This window comes from Anabrus simplex, chromosome 11 (assembly GCF_040414725.1).
Source record: "Anabrus simplex isolate iqAnaSimp1 chromosome 11, ASM4041472v1, whole genome shotgun sequence".
Classification (NCBI taxonomy): Eukaryota; Metazoa; Arthropoda; class Insecta; order Orthoptera; family Tettigoniidae; genus Anabrus; species Anabrus simplex.
In genome coordinates, this window is record NC_090275.1 from 34,219,944 (window position 1) to 34,244,402 (window position 24,459).

Below are 24,459 nucleotides of genomic sequence, written 5' to 3' on the forward strand. Positions count from 1 at the left end.
GAATGGCATAAAACAATGAAAATGAATGCCAATGTCTCCGCTGTGTGTGCAGTATGTGGCAAATCCCAGGGCAATAGCCTATGTCAGCGTTCGAAACTCTTTCACATGTCCTGGGAGCCTGTCCACAAGGTGATTTACTACGCACATCAAGCCATATTGTAACCAGATCAATGTGAGCTAACGTTCTGAAAGGACGAAGTTTAATGCCTATGAGGAAGTACACGGTCTCTCCAACAGAGGAAGCAACCGACGCGTTGATATTATTGCTTTTAAACCAGCCCGTTCTGAAGGTTTCACCATTCACCCAACAATTAAATCCGAGACCAACGAAAACCAATCAGAAGAGATCGATATAAAGAAAAGTACAAGCTTCCATCGTTCTCTGTAATCGGCTTGATTTTAGGTGCCCAAGGAACTATCTTTTGTTGTCAACTTATGCAATACCTTTAGACCGAATAGAGATTTCATCTATGTCGTGTAGGGCTAATCAATTCATCTATATATATTATTGTTATTGAGGTACTATTTATCCTGGGGCAATCTGCATCTGGTGCAGGAAGGTTGTACAATATTTTTTAAAACTAACCCGCACAACAGTTTTGCTATGAGATTTACATAAACATCAGGGGTAGTGCATATTATAACCCCTAAAAATTATGTTACTCTCGCTACATACGGAACAGCGGCTAGACGACGGTTCCTACTAGCCAAATAGGTTTACATTTGACCTATTATTGCCTCAACATCCGGGTTGTAGTTATTATTATTATTATTATTATTATTATTATTATTATTATTATTATTATTATTGTTATTGTTATTATTATTGTTATTATTATATTGATTGGTAACATCAAAACCAAGAGCTAGATTAACCTATCCCATATGTGAATTCCAAATCGTAATAATACTCATAATAAAATAATACCTGTAAAAATTATCACAGTACTAAAGAATAAAGCAGCAGAACAGATACTAGGTTCAAGATATAAACGTATTCAAGCTGTTTAGGTCATTTCAGCCCAGCGATTTGACCGAATGTGATAGTGGGCTCCACAGTTTAAAGCCACTTTAAATACATCCATATACAGCATTGGTAATTTCATTATTGAAAAAGCCTAAACAGCTTGAATACTTTAATATTCGCAATCGATGAAATTAAATTTATTATAGTGTCCATCAGGTAACTTTATCTTATATAAAATAATATCCGCCAAATCACATGACTGGCCACCGCGCTCACCTAACCTAAACCCCCTGGGATTTTATCTTTGGGGACTGGAAGTCTGCATTCAAGCAGGAGGAGGCCACTTTGAACATGTCAGCTGATAAGTGAATAGTGCATTCCAGGTGACGTTACACATGTATTCATTGTAACAATGTTGGGTGTGTCAGATTACACTGACGGTACTAAAGGTCAGATAACTCTATGATTACACATTTCCAGACCTATGCTGAAACTGAGTTGGGAGAAAATCAGTTTGGCTTGAGAAGAAATGTAGGAAACGAGAAACAATCCTGACTTTACGTCTGATCTTAAGGATCGAATTAAGGAAGACATGACGTTCGTAGAGCTAAAAAAAAAAGGGCATTCGATAAAGTTGATTGCACCAACCTATTTGATATTCTGAAGGTGATTGGTATCAGATACTGTGAAACAAGAATTATCTGCAATCTGTACAAAACTCAGACTAGTGATAAAGAAAGCCCGGATTTTTATGCAGTAACAGGTTAGATTGTTAACTACTGTAATTTAGCAAAAAGTGTCGGCCACCCGCTCTTCCATAATATAGCAAGAGTAACATAAATTATAGGGGTTCTGATGGGCCTTACCCCTAATGTTTGTACAAAACATTTGTACAAAGGTAGTCTATACTTGCTGCTTACTTCTGTAAGTTTGCATACTAACCTGTTAATGCATAAAAATCCGATCTCTAGTGATAAGATTCGAAGACTATGAAAAAGAAGCAGCAATCCAGAAATGAATGAGGCAAGGTCGCAGTTCGTCCCCTCTCCTTTTCACTTTACATACAGTATTGCCAGCGGTAAAACAAATCAAAGAGGAATTTGGAAAAGGAATCACAATCCAAGGAGAGGAAATCAAAGTTCTGAGATTCGTCAGTAATATTTGATATGAGTCCGCAGAATATGTGGAGAAATTTCTGAATGGTATGGACACAGTCTTGGGGAAGAAGTACAAGATGAAAATAAATAAATAAATAAATAAATAAATAAATAAATAAATAAATAAATCTAAAATAAATGTAATGGAGTGCAGTGGAATGAATTCAGGTGATGCAGGAAATGTTAGACTGGGACATGAAGTTTCAAAAAGGAAGTAGATGAATATTTTTTCTTGGGTATCAGAATAACTAACGATGGCAGAAGTAAGGAGGGCCTTTCTTAAGAAAAGAAATTTGCTCACTTCTAACACTGATATAGGAATTAGTAGAATATTTTTGAAAATTTTGTCTGGAGCATGGCATTGTATGGAACTGAAATATAGACGATAACTAGTTCAGAAAGATAGAGAATAGAAGCTTTTGAAATGTGGTGTTACAAAAGAATGCAGAAGGTGAGATGGGTGCATCGAATCACGAATGAAGAGAGAAGGACGATTTGGCCAAATTTGGACGAGAAGAAGTAGTAGAATGATAGGGCATATCTTAAGACACTCAGGACTGTTCATTTAGTTTTTGAGGGAAGTGTACTTAGTAAGAACGGTAAGGGTAGACCAAGGTATGAATATAACATAGTAGTAGAAATAGCATTTCGTTTCTCGTTTAAAGTTTGGCGTGCATTCTCGTAGGGCTTGGTGTTTGGTAGACAAAACTGTGTTTTGATATCGACAATGAAGTAGTCCTCTTTGGTTAGAACATATGTTAAACTTGAAGGGTCTGACTTCCCAATGCCTAGAATTCTCTTGACATATCGGGCCTTGACTTTTTCTATTGTCATCAGATCGCTGATTATGAGTTTTTCCCAGATGATGCTAATCCCATAGGTTGTTATTGGTGCTATGGCTGTCCTGAACAGTAGCATTGCTGTACCCAATGATATTTGTTGAGGTTGCTGAATGTTGTAGATGGCTTTTATTGCTGCGGCTGCTCTTTCTTTGATGTGGATATTGTAGGATGTTAGAGTAGTTTGCAGGGTGACTCCAAGGTACTTGAATTTCGGCACTACGTCTAGAAGTTTGTTGTGCATTGTTATTGTATTTTTAGGTGCATGTTTTCCTCCTTTCCTAAAGGTCATTTGTTTAGTTTTGTTATGGTTTATTTGCAAACCGTTCCTTTCTGCCCATGATGTGAGCCTATTGAGGACCTTTTGGAGCTCTTCTATGTTTTCTGAGCCTATTGCCATATCATCTGCGTAAAGTATAAGCAATGCTGAGATATCTGTGATTATTTCTGTGATGTCTGCTGTCATGATGTTGAATAAAATTGGGCTGATTGGGTCACCTTGCAGGACTCCGTTTGTTGACCATCTGTACAAAAACTGTTTTTGCACATTGTGCGCTTTTCACTTAATAATAATAGTAGTAGAAATGAAAAGGTTAGCAAGGATAGGGTGCCATGGAGAGCTGCAACAAACCATTATATCGACTGATGACCCAAAGCAACAACAACAACTCTGTAATACCTCCTCTCTCTGTACGAGGAATGCGTTATTGAAGTTCTGTTAAATTTCTATGCAGCCTGTACATATTAAGGTATCAAAAAAGGCAATATCAGTAAGAAGGATTTTCTTCGTCATGTTCCACAGAGCAAATTGGGTTTCTGTGTCGTCGTCGAAGAAGACTGGTAGCTGAAATATTAAAGAAATAAGAAAGATGTTGGAGGCTCTGTTTGGCTTCCTGGCTCGGTTCTTAGCGTGGCGATATACAGAGGGAAAAGGAAAGAGAAGATAGAGAAACATTCTCCGCATGCATAGCCGTCCAAAATCAGTTGTATACTTAATGAACTGTCCTTCACTTCTTTCCCTGAAAAATGTAAGCTCTTTCTTCTCATTCCTGTACTGTAAGAGAACCCCTAAGACTTCTTGAAGTATGCTCATTAATAGAGCCTAGATGTTTAGACATTAATAGGTTAGAATGCAAACCTACTAAAGCGAGTAACATGTTCACTCTACACTGCACAACAGGTCTGCTATGAGATTTGTATAAACGTTAGCGGTACGGACTATTAGGACCCCTGGAAATTATGTTACTTTTGCTACACTACTGAAGAGCGGGTTAGCCTACTTGCCAAATTAGTTTGCATTCTAACATACTATTGTCTGAACATCCGCACTCTACTCATGGACGCAGGGGAAATTTTGGACATCAGTACAGCGACTAAAATACCCACTACTGTACATTTGCTTTTGAATCACAGTAACCGACTTAACATTCGTGTTTTCTACGCACCTTGCCAAACCACACAGGCCATCAATGAACTCAATCCCCGAAGAAACAACGAAGACAGTAAGTGAAAGTGCCACATTCCCGTGTGGGGAGGCTATAAAAGAGGGAACTTTTATTATAACTGTCTTTCCCAGAAAGGAAAATGTATATAGACATGAATATGTTGTGAAAAAAGATATTTCTACCCAATGATTTCAGTCCTCCGTCCACGAACCTACTACGCTGGCGTAGCAGGGGGAGAGTTCATACTCCCACGTGGCGCGTCCCAGGTGGCGGATAGGGGGGTCCTAACCGGCTTGCCGGTGGACTTGAGGGAAATAAAATACCTCGCGCTGACCAGACACACAACCCCCTGTAGGTAGGGGACGCAGACGAAGAATACACCCACGGTATCCCCTGCCTGTCGTAAGAGGCGACGAAAAGGTGCGGCCAAGGGATGATCAAATTATAAACATGAAACTACTTGTAATTACTACCATCACGCAGGGAACACCATGGGTCGCTTTTACTTGCACGTAGTACCACTATGTTAGGTACAAAATAGGTTTGTGATTAGTAGACAGTGTGGCTCAGGATGGATTTTACAGTACAGTGAACTCAGTATTGTGCTTTAGAAGCAGTCCCTTGGTCAGAAATACTATTAACGCTAGTTTCTGCGAAAATGGGGCATTGTTTTAACTTCATATCCATCCATTTATTCTTCGTCCTCGCGTTTTCGAATTCTGGTCAGTGGAGGATTGTGGATTTTTTAAATTGTCATAACATTTCGTACCATTAGGGGCCGATGACCTAAATGTTAGGCCCCTTTAAACAACAAGCATCATCATCATCAATCCTTTGTCCTTCTCTTATTGGTAGTACTGGCTGGAACACAGTGTTGCACACTCGAAGAAATTTTTAGGGAAGAACTCCTGGAAGTACATTGCTGGAATTCTAGTGTCTTAACTCTATATTATTGTTCCCTTCACATTACTCCTAACAAATTGTCCTCATTTTAAGTTTTGTTTTGACTGCATTATTAATTTCGGTTTGTCTTTAAGTATTCATATTTTTTACTTTTTATCATTTGTCAAATAATTCAAATAAACCGACATTGTTGGGTGATCTTCTTCCAAATTCGATTATCCTGGGTACAATTTTTTATACCACGATTTGAGCCTCTATGGACAGCGTGGTAATAACCAACTTCATTTTAGTGTCTAGGTCTTGTTCTTGTTCCGGCTTTGACTTCTTGCCAGTATCTTCTGAGCCCAGCGACGAGTGTCTGTTCATGCTCATCAGACAAAGGTCCTTTCCGTCTTCTGGAAGTTGACGCCATTTGGAAACCTTGATAGTTGTTCACCAATCTTCTGAATGCGTTCCTGTCACGAATTTCTTGGTCTGAAATACCAATCTGTCCCAGATCTTTTTCGCATTCCTGGAACCATCTCGGCCTTGTTGCCTTAGACTGAATAAAATTCCATATTCTTTTTGTTAGTCGATAGTGTTTTAAGCAATTAAGATTATCAAACCTTCATTTCAGTTGAGCTATGCATATTATTCCATACTGGTACCTCTGTTCTAAATGTGGAATTTCACTAAAATTGGCCCATTATTTAAGTGCTGCCCGCAATCGTGCCTAAGGTTTCCAGTGGTGTGGCCCTCTTGCCCTTACAAATTGGAAATCCCTGGGCTACATGATACTTGCGCCTTGTTCAAATACGGTTACATTCTAACCTATTAGTGCATAGAATCATTTCCCTGCATATACCTAACAACACAGTCAATGCAGTGACGAGAACCAAGGACATTTAAACCCGTAGAGGTGTACCTCAGGGTTCACCATTAACGCCTCCCTTATTCAATGCTGGTATTGATTCTAGGTTAAGGGAGACGAATGATAATGGAATTGCTTCTGAACTTGTATATATACTTATTTAGTTTATTTTCCGGGTTCAACCGTGTTATTGTTTTCTGTACATTACGTACAGTTTGCCGACGTTTCGAATACATTGCAGTATTTTTTGTCAAGGTGACTAAAATTGCAGCCTGGGAGACTGGTTACCTCGGATCGAGTAGGGGTATTTCAATCGCCCTGACAAGGAATATTGCAATATATTCGAAACGTCGGCAAACTGTACGTAATGTACAGAAAACAAGAACACGGTTCAACCCGGAAAATAAACTAAATAATTCTACACATCGTGGAAGCTTCACCTCCTAAGATTCGATATATACTGGTTGATGTCGAAAATTTAGCAGCGCTTGCGGTTCGATGATCATATCGCCCTGGTATCTAAAGGTGAAGACTTCACTGTAATTATAATAGATATGATCAATCAATATCATATGCAAATTAGCCCACCTGGGAGCCATGATCGTTAAGGCGCTGAAGTCTAAACGGTCTGACACGAAGTTTACCATATTCGAGTCCCGTTGGTCGAAAAAATGTTCACCATCAGAATGCTGGCCGGCAGGGTAGGGGAGGTGGTGGTATACAATTTCTATTCACTAGATTGCGTGCCAAGAGCCTTGGTTAAATTCCAAGCCTCTCCGCAGTGCTCATATGGAGCGAGGGCTTATGACGCTGTTGATGGTGATTCGTCCGTCGGATGGAGACGTTAAGCCTTGAGCAGACCCCTTGGTGCTATTCTACAGGAGTAGGCTATGTGTCAGCACCGGGTTTCACCCTCTCCTTACTATCATGTATCACGTCATTCATTTTATCTCATTAACATCTCTGATGAGGTTAGCGTCAGGAAGGGCATCCGGTCATAAAAAACCGCCACGACAGATTAATCTCACCTCGTACCCGACCCCGTACGGAAACGGGACATGGGTTGGACAAAAAATATGGTATGCAAATTAGCCCCATAAAAATCCAACGCGATAGCAATTAATAATTAACATTCCATTTGCGAAAAGCTAACTATCATGAATATGTCATTCAATAAATGAAACTCAGTGCTATATCAAGGAGAAATGCAACTTGTAGTCGCAGCGACTTTGGCGACCAAGGCCTACGATAACGACGAATGAGACGTCACTGGCGGTAGTGGCGGCGATAAGGACCCCGAAGATCCCCCGGGGCGCGGGGCCATGACTGTTTCTTAACTCAGTAGCTGAAGAGTGATGTTACATATTGATAAAGCTACAGAACACAACACAGTATTACAGTATTTGCATTACAGAGGGTTATTCCAAACTTAGACCGTCGTAGTGCAGAGCTTCTTTCGTCACTAGGAGTACGGGACTTATTTCTGAAAGATTGTGGGTTTCCCAACCTGTTCCAAAATTAACCATCTCTTGCTGCCACTCACAACAATCAAGGCTGTTAAAGTAATTAGCCAGTTCTGAGAATCCAGTAATCAACGAAGATGCAATAAAAAGGACATCCTCCTAATGTAAACTTTAAATACTGAAGCTTCGAGCCTGTTTATAACTCTCGGCAGTCAGCGTAGATAAGTAGGCCTAAGACTGACGGTTGAGTTGTAAATAGTTGTAAATTATTTGGTCCTAGGAACGAGATAATTTCTTAATATTGTGACGTCAGCGTGCTTTCTTTACTATAATAAATATGCATTTCGTGTGTGTGTGTGTCATATAAGTGTATTGTGTTTTAATTCCTGCGGATTTGAAAACTAAATTGTGTACATTATTATTATTATTATTATTATTATTATTATTATTATTATTATTATCGTCGATGATGTTCATTGTAATGATATACAACCTTATACTACAAAATAAACTTGTAACTTTCCTTATAAGGAAACGAAGGGTCCATGTTTAATTATTGCAGGGGGGAAGGGGGCGAGCTTCTTACCGCCCTTACTGGGAACACGTTCTATTACAACACAATATATTTGTACAAATTCACAGCCGCAGCATCTTCGGCGACCAAGGCCTACAATAACGACTGTGATGTAACTTCCGTCACACATTGGGTCACGTTACTTTACACAAATTTATGGAAGATTCCCATCCATAAGACATATTTATGTCAGCAACATTTCAAATCATTTTCAAGGAATTGCTCATACAATTAAATCAATAAACACACAGCCCAGACCATATTCTTTGCAATACCTGAAGAGCAAGACCAGTTACCCGCAAAGACAGGCACCTGTCCTGTGGAGAGTCCAACAAGGGCATGGTTAAAGACATAGTAAATCGCTCAAGACAGGAGTATGATACTGTACCGCATGTGGTATCTACCGTGACCGTCTGAACACACCAGAAAGGTGCAGTCTTTGTCACTAGAGAGTTCTAAGGTAAGGCAGTGAGACAATAGTGTCGTGCAAAACATGCTCTATGCACGGTTCATATTTGGCGAGTATGGCTATGACCGAGCCTCGCTTCCCACAGGCGAGGCGAGCTATGTTCGTTCGAACTTGCCTTCGAACTTGCCCCTTCATACTCGCTCTTTCACGCGCTGTCTCAGGCACAGGTGGAAATGCTCGCTTCCCCTCGTTCTTGTTTAGCCGTATTCTACTGTTTGTCTCGCGCACCTTTATCTATCGAAACATTCGCTTTTGCCTCATTGGTGGACTTACGACTGGGTATGTAACTGTCAATAGTTAAACTCGTATTTTTAGACTGTGATTCTACAATTATACTGATCTCGGGCGAATTCGTATATTATATAGGTAAGCAATACTGGAAAATAATGTAGTAACCATCGCTCCTGTCCGAGAAATGGTTAATGAATTTCACGTGCCGCCACGTGTATTCCTTCTGGCTAGCATACTTTGCTGCTTTTATACGGAAACTAAATACACATTATTTATGCATAAGGTATATATTTCACTACTAACTATACCAAAGACATTCTGTATCAACTGTTCACGTTAACACAAAGTTAAATATAAACCTCAAAAGTAATTTACAAAGTCCTCTTTGTTCAAGGTTTTCTATGGCTAGTGCACAAACTCTAGCTCCGAACTGGGAATTAATTGCAAACTAATTATTTATTCTTCTTATTGTTATGAATTAATAACAAATCATTGACTTGGTCTGGGTCTAGTTGACCCCTACGACTCGTTAAAAGCATTCCAGCTCTATTAAAGTTTCTTTCGCTACTTGCACTGATTGCTGGGATGCACAACGTACGTCTGGCAATTATTTACAAAGTAGACAGACTGGTTTCGTGTTCCTTCCACCATCGCAGTAGGTCGTCATCATCTTCACCAGCATTCGTATTGCAGTACATCCCTACTTCATCGCCAGCAGGCAGCTGAGCTGTCGCTTATCCATTCACTGAATTTGTTATTTTCCTTTGGAGGCTCTTGTAGGCTGATCGATGCACGCACAGTGCGAGGTGAAGGATCTATAGAGAGAGAGAAAAATATAAAACTAGAAATAAAGAAACTTAACGAGATATTTGATGGACGTTATAATACAATCACTTAAGTAATTGCACACAGCAAATTAACCTGATGTATCAGATGTTATACAGATACGTCTTACTTCGTCCATTACGTCCTTCCTTTCATCTTCTTCTAACATTTTCAGGTGGAAAAACGGAGGCCACTTTTCACTTAAGAGCTTGTGAGCTATGATTTTTATTTTACGGATTTCCTGAACGAAAAATCAAGGTTTAACATAATATTAATGTAATGGCTATATGCATATTACTTAAGTGACAGAAAATGAAGAAGTAAATCATTAGCAAATATCTCACTGTCTGATTCACTGACTGAGCAGTGCTGCCACAGTTTATGGAACCACAAGAGTACTAAGTGAATTGTTGGTGCTGTGTCATGTTCCAGATCATCGGGTTGCTTTTTTGAATGGTTTAAGGAAAGCTACCATCTCTTCTCCAACCTCATAACTGAAGCCACTAACTTTTGGAAGGCGTTATGATTTCGCAACAGTGCAACAATTTGATCATATTGTTTAAAAATAGACTGCAACATTGTATAGAGGCTATTCCACCTCGTCAGTACTTCTTGCTGTACCGTTGTTTGAAGCTGGACAACAAGATCGCTTTTTTTAGACACCTCACTACCGCCTTTGCATCGTTTATTGTGTTTGCAAATTCTGGAGCATCTTCCACAAGGAGTCTCGTTTCATCGAATATGTGCGCAAGTGCTGTATTCACGCAGTGAGCAGTACAAGGCATTTATGTTTTTCGAAAGCTTTCTTTATGTTTGAACCCTGATGTGTTACAAAAACATGTCTTCATAATCACACTGAGGAATGTTTAACTCGTACATTCTTTCGTGAACTTCCTCAGTTATACTTGCACTTGTTTTCCTTGTATTTGGAAATTTTGTAGTAAAAAACACATTACTAATCAGCTTCCACTCTCTGTCTATATGCTGCGTAGTCAGCGTCAGATAATGGGTTTGGCTGTATTGGTCAGTCCACATATCAACAGTAGCCGAGCAATATTTGTCGTGCATAGCAGAAATAATCAGCGACATTATTTCGCTTCGTATTTCATCTGCCTTCGTTTGGACGTTTCTACTGATGGTGGAAGGATGCGGTAACACATCAACAATATCTACTTTTCCAAAATTACCACCGATAATAATCAGTTCTTGCCCTAATTATTTAAAGCCTTCTCCGGCAACAGTGTTAAACGGTCGGAAATCTTTGGCACACATGAAAATACATGCGCTAGTTATGGTTTGCTTTGTAGTGCCCGGCAATATCTGGCGAGGAAAGCCAGCATTAAATTTTCAAACTAACTTTTTTAAATGAGTTTTACCGGATTTATATGTTAACTGTGCATTGCACATTTCACAGGAAACATACCCTGCCTGCTGACTATCTGCAGTGACCACAAGCAGAAACTTCTTCCAAGCATCAGAACTGAGCCCATCTCTCTTGATTAGTTTATATTCACTGCTTTGAATTTTAGCCATAACGCTATCCGTCGATTCACGTGACATGGTAAACTTCAGCTCAAAACTAACGGGTAACTCAACCATTCCTTCGCCCTTTTATACCTCCGAATTCCCTGGCTTTGTTCTATGTAAACAAGGAATTCCCTATATGTGGAAAAAGTGCATTGCTTGCAACGTCAGTAAAGCAAGCAAGGCCATCCTTTCTTAGTCACCAGCTTCGCTTCGAACATGCCCTGTCGAACGAATTGGAGCAGACTCGAGCATTTTAGCTTACACGCTCCACTCATGCGTGATCTTGGTTGCATATGCAGTATGGCACATGATGTTCTGTCTTGGTTACCCGTCTCAAGTTCGAACAATGCACGACACCATGAGACAACACCCGTAGATATTTCGGTCATGAAAAAAGACGTTTGAAATATAAGATAAGGGACAAGCTCCTACATTCTGGACAGACTGCATAAAACACGCAACCCAGACATCCCTCAAACAAGCAACCAGTTTGGCAGAAGGGCGCGAAAGATTGAGACGGAATGCAAAGATATATCCTAAAGGACTATGATTCTCAGCATTGAAGAAACGATAAGAAGAATCTCTAAATGTCCCCTTTGAAGGGAATGTTATTTAATTAATTAAACATTACTTACCGCGCAAGTTATCAGTTTGTATTCGGAAGATAATGGTACCGAACCCCAGTGTCGGCACTTAAATCTCCTTATTATTCCGCCTTTCACTTCCATTCTGTATTTTCTGAGCCTATCAATAAGCACTCTCTTATTTTAAGGGTAGAGGTCCCTCCTATTTTCTAGAGTTGAGACCGTATTGAAATGTTGGTAACTTTTCACCAATCGATTTATTTATTTATTTATTTATTTATTTATTTATTTATTTATTTATTTATTTATTTATTTATTTATTTATTTATTTATTTATTTATTTATTTATTTATTTATTTATTTATTTATTTATTTATTTATTTATTTATTTATTTATTTATTTATTTATTTATTTATTTATTTATTTATTTATTTATTTATTTATTTATTTATTTATTTATTTATTTATTTATTTATTTATTTATTTATTTATTTATTTATTTATTTATTTATTTATTTATTTATTTATTTATTTATTTATTTATTTATTTATTTATTTATTTATTTATTTATTTATTTATTTATTTATTTATTTATTTATTTATTTATTTATTTATTTATTTATTTATTTATTTATTTATTTATTTATTTATTTATTTATTTATTTATTTATTTATTTATTTATTTATTTATTTATTTATTTATTTATTTATTTATTTATTTATTTATTTATTTATTTATTTATTTATTTATTTATTTATTTATTTATTTATTTATTTATTTATTTATTTATTTATTTATTTATTTATTTATTTATTTATTTATTTATTTATTTATTTATTTATTTATTTATTTATTTATTTATTTATTTATTTATTTATTTATTTATTTATTTATTTATTTATTTATTTATTTATTTATTTATTTATTTATTTATTTATTTATTTATTTATTTATTTATTTATTTATTTATTTATTTATTTATTTATTTATTTATTTATTTATTTATTTATTTATTTATTTATTTATTTATTTATTTATTTATTTATTTATTTATTTATTTATTTATTTATTTATTTATTTATTTATTTATTTATTTATTTATTTATTTATTTATTTATTTATTTATTTATTTATTTATTTATTTATTTATTTATTTATTTATTTATTTATTTATTTATTTATTTATTTATTTATTTATTTATTTATTTATTTATTTATTTATTTGCGTAACACAAGATACAGCTACACTGAGCAAATTTCCCTTCCAATGGCAACTGACTAATTAATAAATGTAAACTTCCATAAAACAATATAACAAGCACAACAAAATATAACAAGATCAAGTACACAGCCTACTAATAACAACTGTCCAGATCGAAAACCATGTGAATGTCCATGTTTATAGCCAAGTCGTCGTGGGTCAAGATGACGGTATAATCCCTTCACATCAACTTATTTTTAAGAGACTATTTACACCCCTCTCGAGTATCTTTTATTTGATACTATATCAAGGTCTTATTTCCTATTAATACTGTAAAAGGGTGTTGCGAGGCGGATTAGGAAAGATCGTTGAAGTATTGAGTGCTGAGTGTGGGGAATGTGGAGAAGATCTTTGGTTCTGGTGGAGCGGGAAGGAACACGGAAAGAGAAGAGTGAGACAAGATGTTCCGAGCGGTAATGCCTATTTAATATCCCGTGGAGGAAACTCAGGTCAGCTGTTCCAGGTTTTTATCCCCAAGCTCACATTCATTTATCTTGGATTTCTTCCCTACTGACACCAATTTAGTCTTAGAAAGGCTAAATTTCACATTGTACTCATTGCACTCATTTAAAAGTTTTCTATAATTGAAATGACTTCATTGGCATTGCCCAAACTCCTCACTACTGTTTTCACGTATTTATCACATCCTGATATTTTCTTCCTTCCAGTAAATGATCGATGTATAATATGAACAGTAATGGTCGAAGATTATAGCTTTGCGTAACCTCTGTTCTTCATTAAAAGGAAGGACACATTTTAATTAAATGATCTTGTTACTCTATTGTGACTATGTTCCTTGTCTGACAAATTTAACCTGTGATAAAAGTTTAATTTCTTGCGGTAGACCTGACAGTCTTTCACGTTTATATGTACAGGATCCTAGTGAGAGCCATCAGCTACACGGTCCATGGCCTGATCCCAGCGTCGTGCGTGTTCGCGGACCGCTACAACCGGGAGGAGGTGGTGCGCTCTCTAGGGAAGGAAGTGAACATCAACCCACCCCTCACCCTGGGCCAACTCCCAGACACCCCTGAGGAGCTGCTTAAGTTAGACCAGGTAAGATAACTTTAATGACTTCTCCAACAGATCTTGTAAGATTAGCGAGCGCAAGTTGGTGTCGCGAGGGACGCATCATTAGTTATATTACGTGCAACTCTTCGACAAGTGGGAATCTTACGGCACGAGTTGCCGTTCCCATTCAGTGGCTCTCTAACTCTAATTATACCCACGAATATCCAGCATTTACTGTGATTTAATATTTTTAAATTGCTCTCAGTTCTCTCCAGAGAGTTTGTGCATTATTTGAACGATTCTTCAGAAGGAAAGGCCAACGATCGTAGCAGTGTTGAAACACCAGATCCCGTGAAATCTCCGAAGTTAAGAAACATTGGGCATGGTCAAGATTTGGATGGGTTTGCTACGCGCTGTTGATGGGGGTAAGGGAATGGAGAAGCGGAAAGGAACTGGCCACCCCACCGTACGTAAACTGCGGTTCAGCCACACGTCTGCGGGGGTACGGCCTTGGTGTGGTAAAGTGGTTAGCTCTACGCTCGACTAACTTTGCCCCCAGAAATTAACCTGGTACTCATTCTCAGTGTAGGCTGAGCGAACCTCAGGGCTATGTGCACCTCCGGTGGTGGAAATATCCTTTCTACAATTTTTGTGACTTCCTGACGGGGAATCGAACCCACGCCCTTCCGGGTGAAACTAGCACCCTTTTACCGCCTCGGTCAGGCAGCCCCTCAAAAACATTGCCTTAAATATAACGACTTTAAACAAATACTAATCTCTGGCATAATAGTGCTCATGTACACGCGAACTTCAGAATGAATTAACCAACATGACAAAACTGCCCAGCTTCATGGATAAATGGTTAGTGTGCAGGCCTTTGGTCCAGAGGGTTCCGGGTTCGCTTCCCGGCCAAGATTGGGATTTTAACCTTCATTGCTTAATTCCCATGGCTCAGGGGCCGCCTCCATCATTAGAATTATTCATAGATACGCAACAACCTCATAGGCGCGCTGGTCGTCCATACGGTGTCAAATTGAATGACCCGAAAGACCAGCACCAGGCCTCTTCGGAGGCTACGCGCTGTTATTATGATTATGATTATTATTATGATGAAAAACCTAAAGCTAACTTATCTGCATTTCTGCTATTATTTTGAGTTTTCCGTACGTGATTTTCAACTGCTGTGGTATCCTAGTAGACACGTAACAAGCTTCACTTAAATCGAAACCAACATCTTCTCCATTCTGTACCGATTTTATTTTCCTCTCAGCGTCCATTATTTTATTTTCAATTATATTCCTGTACTATTCTACTACTACTACTACTACTACTACTACTACTACTACTACTACTACTACTACTACTACTACTACTACTATATTACGTAAGGTGTCTATCATTCACTGAAAAATATGAGCCTCCCACGTTCTTCCGAACACATCGTTCAGTTTTCTTACTTCATCCAAACCAAAACCCTACCTGTTTCCAGGTTCATGTCCTTGCTCGACACCAACCTTAAAGAATAAACATAGCAGTGGTCACGAATTGCGCTGTTGCCAAATTCATTTCTCCTTCAAATCTTCAAACAGTAATTCAGAGCAAATGGGTATTCGGTTTTCTGTAACACAATCAAAAATCAAATTTGATGAGCAATCAAATGACTTGCAGTCAAGATCTGACTTGATGGACCTTTCTGTAACTGCACATTAATATCCATCTGTGAGGCGGGTAACAAGTATATTCTACCCTATACAACGGTTATGCTATGGGTTGTGCATAAACTGTAGGGGTACGGCCCGTCGGAACCCCTAGAATTTATGTTACTCTTGCTATATAACAGAGGAACGGGCTAGACTGCACCTCCTAATAACCAAATTAGTTTGCATTCTAACCTATTACTGCCTAACAATTAGAAGCCTGGCCATAAACTTTGGCTAGAGCGAAAAAGATAATTCAGGAACAAGGTAGAAGCAAATATACGCCGTTTGGAAAGATTTGGAAATGCTACCTGATGGACTAACTAGGACTCTTATTTTGCTACTAGTCAGCTGTAGTACTCACCTTCAGCACTGTGATACATGTTCTTATATCGATGAGAGAGAAATTTGTTAAAGGGATGGAAATGAAAGCTGAAATCGATAGAGGCAGGGGCGGTGTTGTAAACTTTCTTCCACTAGATGACTCTGCCGCGTGTTTGTCTGTCTCTCCCACCTGTTGCAAGCCAGTGACGTCATCGACGATGCTAGAGCTACAGGTGGAGAGGTGAGGAGTTAAGTAAATAGAAACTCCCTCTTCCTTCGTCCTTCTTTTCCTCTTTTTTTCTTTACCTCTCCTGCCCCTCTTCTCGTCATGGTAGGAATATAATCAGCCAATGTCAGAAGAGTTATTCTCACCGCAGTGTTGTGAAGTATAAATTTTATGTCACGGGATACAACGTAACCTGATTGAGAATAAAAGGGTAGCAAATGAGCTCATAGATACACCAGTTTCCTTCTCATATTTCAATCCAAAAATAACTTCTTTTCATGCTTTGTTTGAGGCCTGTCAAAATGGCCTGGCTCTATTCAGTGTTACCATTACATTGACTTACATTCCCCTTCAATGGGTTGAATATATTTTTACAGCTCTCAGCTTTGCATTGAGGGAGAATCAAACTTTGGGCCTTTGGTTAAGAGGAAGGCACAGTACCCTTACACCACGAGGCTGGTTAGTACAGGGTGGGCAAAATAAAACAGATCCAGAAAATATTTATGAGACTGAATTAACGCCTGTTAGGAGAGCTTCCCATCACAGGAAATGCTGGAAACCTGGATTTCGATGCACCGATCGGTTGCTGTCACATGTCTGTCCTTGCGAATCTCCCCAGTACGTCGCTGTGTCATTACGTGTGAGTGAATGAGAGGAGCAGACGTGTTTAGTGAACAGTGGAATGTGACACAAAATGGTGTTCACGATAAAAACGGCGCGTGTTCATTGTCGATGTTACGTGAAGCACGATTTGCCGAAATCCTGTGCAGAACTGTTTGCGCAAGTGGAAGTGTTTTGGCAAAACCTCCAGCAACGTCTGCAATGCAAAAATTAGGGGAAAATTGGCGTGAAACGGGCTCTATAGGGAATAAAAATCGTAACTTTCCGAACACAGCTCGAACACCGGAAAACATTGGTCGAGTGAAGGAAAGCCTGGAACGAAGTGCGAGGAAATATCAGCGCCGTTTATCTGTGCAAGAGGGAACTGAAAGATCGTGATGTCGAAACATTATCAATGATAATAATGCTATTTGCTTTACGTCCCACTAACTACTTTTAGGTCTTCGGAGACGCCGAGGTGCCGGAATTTAGTCCCGCAGGAGTTCTTTTACGTGCCAGTAAATCTACCGACACGGGGCTGTCGTATTTGAGCACCTTCAAATACCACCGGACTGAGCCAGGATCGAACCTGCCAAGTTGGGGTTAGAAGGCCAGCGCCTTAACCGTCTTAGCCACTCAGCCCGGCGAAACATTATCAAAAAGGAGCTGCATTTGTATCCTTACAAATTGTTACTGTTGTTCAAGCGTGTTGAGTTCTGCCGGTTTCTGAGTAAGTGGAGTCAGAACTTTTGGATCCTCAGTTCGGACGAGGCCACTTCCAGAATCTTCTGTGATATTCATTAACCAGGGTCACTCCCGCGTCAGTCTTATTATAAATAATTTCTGGGCGAGTTTTATTTTGGCCACCCGGTAGTAGGCAGCCCGATGGTGTCGCACCCTGGTTCATTTGCAACGTCGGAAATGACTGAAGAGTCCTATTCTCGAGCGACATTCATTGGCATGTGGAGGAGGAGCTCTTAGCATCCGCCGAGTTCTTTTCGAGAGATGTGCATCGTTATGGATCTTGACGCCTTGTTTAACTGCTACCCTCCAGGCATATCTATCATTTGCAGTGCTTTAACAATCATTGCTGCGGATTGCAGCCTGCTTCAGATCATTTCCTTTTGCAGACATACTTGAAACACTGTTTACTTCTACCTAACCATGACGAGCCTTCGTCTAGCTTCCAGTACAACAGAGCCTTGCGAATCCGATTGTTGTCCATTCTGTTGACATGGCCCAGCTTTCTGAGTCTCCTCTGACTGAACTGTGCATGGATACTTGGTATGTTTGCGCATTCTAGAACTACCCTGTTTGAAATCCTTTCTTGCCAAGACATATAAAAGATTCTCCAGATGCAACAGAGATGTGAAGTGTTTAGCATTTGTTCATGTTTGGCGTATGTTTTCCAGGACTCACTACCATATATAGTAGCGTGCTAAGGACGTTGAAGAATAACAATAATAATACTTTACTCTGGGAGAATGGATCCACCGGACTGGATAAAGAGGGAAACAAGACAAGAGCCAGAAAATTAGACCGCAGAAGACTACTGATGGGAATTAAAAGAAAAGGAGAAATGAAGAGCTCTACAATTTTACTGAAAATATCACGGATACAATGTGAAAACGACGACTGAACTTCTACGGAACCTATTAAGAATGGATGACGAACGACTGATCAAAAAGATCTTGAGATATTTCATGGGGTTAAAGGTGACCTCTGAGTGGGTAGAAGGGGTCAAGAAGGATGCAGAAGAAGTTGTAATTACACTAGAGGTGATCCACAGTAGAGAAGACTTCAGAAGAAGAGTCGATACCCTAAAATCATTTGAAGAGAAACCACTAAAATAGAGACCTAAGCGTATCATTCCCGAAGAGGATAGATAAGAAGCGAAACAATAAAGAGGTTCTGGGAACAAAAGAAAAGGAAATAAAAGAAAAGAAAAGAGGCCTTAAGTTCTATGCGGATCATAGTCGACCAAATTCGGAAACAAAAAATTCGTTTAGCTCTGTGTCCAGGTATTTTGATTTTACGCCATTTAGGCTAACCGCGTGGCAATTTCGACGATCTGTTTTACGCTACAAGATAGCAGAGGAATATATCTTCTGTGACCATTCGTCAGGTTTTAATTCATTTTGTCGGTAAACAGAATGGACAATGTTCCGCCCTTCAAACATCAGACTACCTCTGCCGAGTTTCAACCTGGAGGTCAACACTCTACCACTGTTTCACAGAGGGAATTAGTACCAGAACAATAAGTTATATATCGAGTTTGGATCACATAATTGTGATCTTACATTCGGAAGATTGTGCGTTCGGACCCCCACTGTCGCCAGCTGTGAATAGGACTCTCCGTGGTTTCCCATTTTGTCACCAGACAAATCTCGCTTAGGCCTAACGAAGAACTTTTACCATGAATATTCCAGATACCGCACTGTAAGAAATAAAATAATCTACTTACAAAGTAATGGCTGTTGCACCTCTGGAATAAATAAGTTGGAATATTCTGGAAAGAGCAGAAGAAGTGTTCTTTTTGTAAGTATTTCACTCGTCTGTCGCTGTCTTCTGAATAGCACCAATGTCCTTGTGACGCTTTCTTTTCAGCGTTCGTTTCAACCGGGGAATGGAAGAAAATTAGAAATAAATTATAAACATCTGTCTATTGTGGCAATTTCTGGCAATGATAAACGATCTCGACTAATGGATAACGTTTATCATAAATGACAGAGACAGTAAGAAATAAAATAACAATTTATTTCTTATGATATCTTGTAAGCTTAGAAAAGCGATTCAAAGTTAAATATAGCCTAAGTGATTACACTGCCAAGACAAACGTAGCACTGCTCAGAGCTATTCTTTAAGTCTAAGCTACCTATTTACAATGTACGTGAGAGTTGAAGTAGGCTATGCTTCTACTGCGGGCGGCTTAGTTTTATCATGCTTGTTATATTACCTCGAAGCCATGCGTATTTCGAGCCAACGAAGTGTTGACGGGTGAAATGATAATTGCAAAGTAGTTCTTTTTTCCATTTCTAAAAATATGTAGATACACTTGCAGCGTAACGCGGACAAAATTTGTGTTACATTTATATTCTAAATCACGGATCTCCGAACTATAGCCTTCAGGCGAAATCTGGCCCATGAAGTAGTTGAATCAGGTCGGTTGCCTGCGAAAAATTAATGAATCTGAGTAACGAAAAATTACGTATTATCAGGAAAACTGGAGAATAAGCTTGTTTTTGAATACGGCTTGCGTAAATCTGTAAGAGTCAGATGGAAATGTTGCTGTCCATCTAACCATCCAGGAAAGCACTCTCCACCTATTCGTTATGAAGCGTGTAAGTTTAAAATAGCACTGCAAAGCTAAACATCTTAGTTGGAAGGAAAACATAATAGTGTATTCCACTGCGAAAACCAACGTAACGTGCAAGCTCTAGGATTGCGATTACGTTCGTTAACTTTATGTTCTATATTTATAAAATAAAATTGGAGTTTAAGTCACTTCTGCCGCCGTCTGTTAAGTTCTAAACATTGCTCTGGAGTCTTATTTATTTTTGTTCGAAATCCTGCGTATTTTATGCCCATGAAATGTTAATCGGAGAGCCTCTCATGGGAATGCAAAGTACTCTCTTGAGTTATAAAAGTATGCGTAGATGAAATTTACATTACGTCTATATTCTATAGAGGTTCCCCTCCTCAGCATGCGCAAGTCCCCCGCCTCTTTCTTCGGCACAGAGGAGTGTTCACCAACAACCGGATGGAGTTAACGAAGAACGTGTTTTTGAATGAATTAGTAGCCTATCTCTCGCCATTTGTAGTAATAGTTACGATTCGGACGGTATTTGTGCCTTACTTAAAAATGAACCCTTTGTTACACTATTATGTGATTATGTTGCTCCATATTATATATGAACTTTTTCTTCGGGAAATATGTGCACTTATTCTCCTTTCCTCGTAAATTATTACCCGAAAATTCGTATGAGTTATGTGGTTTACAAATCCCTCCTTCTTTTATTTAAGAGGATCCTATCAAGATATGCCATGAAGTTGGTTAATTTTGGTCTCTGGAATCTTTTCTAGTTCACATAATGCAATATCCCCGTTTGTAATGATTTTCCTTCCTAATTACACCATCATTACCCCTCAATTTGCTATGTAACGCAAAATCAAAAGTGAGTTATTAATATCACAAAACAAACGAGGCACCGTAGAAACCTGAGAAAACATACCAAATCACCCATGTCCTCACAAGCGCCGAAATTGAAGAAAATTTTGACAGAGATAGGGAGAAAGAGTTCTAGAATTTATATTCTTAGTTAGATCAATAATAGTCGTTTGTAAATTTATCCTATGGCATATACATAGAAACAATTACAATGTAATAACTAAATTACAAATATAAATAATTGACTGTGGTGTCACTAGGTGTAGATCTTTGTCAAAGTCTAATATTTTCAATCATTGGCTATAGTTCAGTCGTATACAAAGACTTATCTGAAACTTTGAACATAAAACTACAGAGGGTAAAAATCTCACGTGTTCGTTACGTGACAAATGCCAGGCTAACACCCTATTACATACAGCTGCAATGGTTGAAACACCACGAAAGTCGATAAATCTCAGTAGCTGTTGCTACGCACAAAATTCTCAAACTGAGGACCCCAACCTATGGAGTCAGAAATAACAGGTTCACAAAAACTATTCTTCAGATTCCTCTCCATCGTGCCATCAAATTTAACAAGCTCTTTGTTTGCACTGCATCGCGTTTCTTTAACGTCTCTAAGCTTCACCGTTCCTCAAATAACACTAACTGTACTCAACTAAAGCAGTCTTTTACATCTGCCTGGAGGGGTACGCAAGGGTCTGAGAACACGCCTTCTTGTGTCTAACAGTTAAAAATATGTATATTTCTTAAATAATAGTTTTACTCTATTTATTATTTTAAGAACTAAAACAGATACTTAATGTTTTACTTTCTAACTTACATAATGTATGTTTTTATTTTACTTGATTTGGTATCATTATTGTGTTTTTTAGTTTAGTGTTTAATTTAATATTCTAATATAACAAAAATATATTTAGTGTGTTCATAAACCTGTACTGTATGAAGAAGCTACTTAAAGGGACTTTTCAGCCTCAGTGGCATTCAAATTATCAATAAATTCAAATACAGATTAATTCACCTTTTTAGGATCTCAGAAGGCAGCCTAGAATGGGATGCTTCAGTGTTTTCTTCTCAACGCCTCAATCATAATATGCTGAAGGTCTTCTACAGGAGATCTCTCTATACCTGTGAATTTTGTGTGGTCCAGATCTCACTGTATGTCGGTCGAGATCCAGACATCTTTTCTGTCATTGATGACAATTGTAGAACGTTCTAGGAGCAGACACTGTCTCCATTCGTCTGACCACTGCATGGGGAGATCGAAGTAACAGCACTAAAGAGCAGGAACAAGCTCTCAAAGATACAATTTACATAATTAAGTCTCTGTAAACCCCGACACAACAGCGGGTGCGTCAACTGCGCAGTTCACATAATGTAGTAGAGGTTGAAACACTATATACAAAGTGAGATTTTCGGCATTTAAAATACGAACTGAAGGGGTACTAGTTTTAAAGTAGACATTACAGTATATTCTGAAATGACGATAATTAAGAAAAATTGCCATGTCTATTAATATGAAGCAGATAATACATACGTATATAGGATGTATCCGTCATTATGTTACAAACCTTCAGGGTAAATGGATCAATTTGAGATGTATGTTGTTGTGTGTTGGGTATTCAGCCCGAAGGCTGGATTGATCCACTACAATTCCGCCAACAGATGTCATAAATAGCCTAGGCGTCACTGAAGAGTCTTACTCGGGAAATGAGGAGTGAGGTAGTTTCCCGTTGCTTTCCTCACCGAACCAGAAGTTACTATTACATATCAGTGTGCCAAGCCCACTGAAATGCATACACAAACCGACCCTATGAGCGATATTTTCACACCATTCATAACAGGGATTGGCTGCACAAGTAACCATATTCCGGAAACTATCGAGTCAAAAGTTAAAGGGAGTATCAAAGGCCTATCCTGCTAATGTTAAATTTAACGGATTTACATCCCTGTTTCTCTGGAACTTCCAAGATAAACAAACGAAATTTTGATTCGATATAGATTCATATCTAATACATGTACTGATCTACTCCCTTGGTTCTGCCTTTATTACAAATCAAGATATGGATTTCTTAAATAAAGTTCTTAAAATTTTAAATGTATTTATTTTTAAGAAATATTTATGACCAAACTATGTGTGTTATCTCTACCATTGTATATCCATAAAGACACAATAATGCTATTAATGAGAGGTAAAAATTTCAAAGCCCTACTTTAAGTAATTTCTGAGAAAATGGGGTGAAAATCGTGAAAAAAATGTAATTCCTCAGAAATTTCACTTGAAAGTGTGATGCCACTTACAATACGTGGATGCTACTACGCTTCTTACGACATAAACATCAGACATGATGTAATATAATAGCAGTCAATATATCCAACTTATGCAGAAGCATGTTAACTATAAATCAACGAAAATTACCGCCTTCTAGAGTTCACGAGATATCTTGCCTTAACTAAACAAGAGTTCACGAAATATGGAGAAATGTCTTGTGCAGTAACATTGTTTTGTTTAATTTATAAATACTTGCATTCATCGAAAATCAATTAAGTTAAAGAAGGAACTCCAAATAATAATTTTCCAAAAATAAGAAATAATCGACCTTTTTTATCAACACAGCCGTTTACCTCCAAACTGTCCGGCTCCATGGCTAAACGGTTAGCGTGCTGGTCACAGGGGTCCCGGGTTCGATTCCCGGCAGGGTCGGGAATTTTAACCATCATTGGTTAATTTCTCTGGCACGGGGGCTGGGTGTATGTGTTGCCTTCAACATCATTTCATCCTCATAATGACGCGCAGGTCGCCTACGGGAGTCAAATCAAAAGACCTACACCTGGCGAGCCGAACATGTCCTCGGACACTCCCGGCACTAAAAGCCATACGCCATTTCATTTACCTTCAAAATTTTCACAAGCTGTTCCATTTTCAAAAAATGTTCTATATGGCGTCCCGCTGCGTCAATGCAGGCATGGCAACGTCGCACAAAGTTCTGCCGTACCCATTCAAATATCCCCGATGTCGTTAAACAACTTGGGACGGGCTGAGTGGCTCAGATAGTTGAGGCACTGGCCTACTGACTCCAACTTGGCAGGTTCGATCCTGGCTCAGCCCGGTGGTATTTGAGGGTTCTCAAATACGTCAGGCTCGTGTCAGTAGGTTTACTGACACGTAAAGAACTCCTGTGAGACTGAATTCCGGCATCTCGGCGGCACCGAAAACTGTAAAAGTAGTTAGGGGGACTTGAAGTCTATAACATTAGTATTATGAAACAACTTGGATTATTAATAACTTTTGAATCGAACGTTTCCAGACTGCGGTTCCTTATCTCAAATTGATCCAT

At 38.4% G+C, this 24,459-nt stretch overlaps 1 protein-coding gene across 1 annotated transcript in view; it reads left to right on the plus strand.

Moving 5' to 3' along the window:
* The window catches only part of rsh (radish), a 951,216-nt gene that overhangs the window by 751,255 nt on the left and 175,502 nt on the right, over positions 1 to 24,459 (plus strand). The window contains exon 6 of the mRNA XM_067155296.2: positions 13,974 to 14,154. Within this exon, the coding sequence (XP_067011397.2) occupies positions 13,974 to 14,154 (181 nt within the window). The remainder of the gene's footprint in view (positions 1 to 13,973; positions 14,155 to 24,459) is intronic.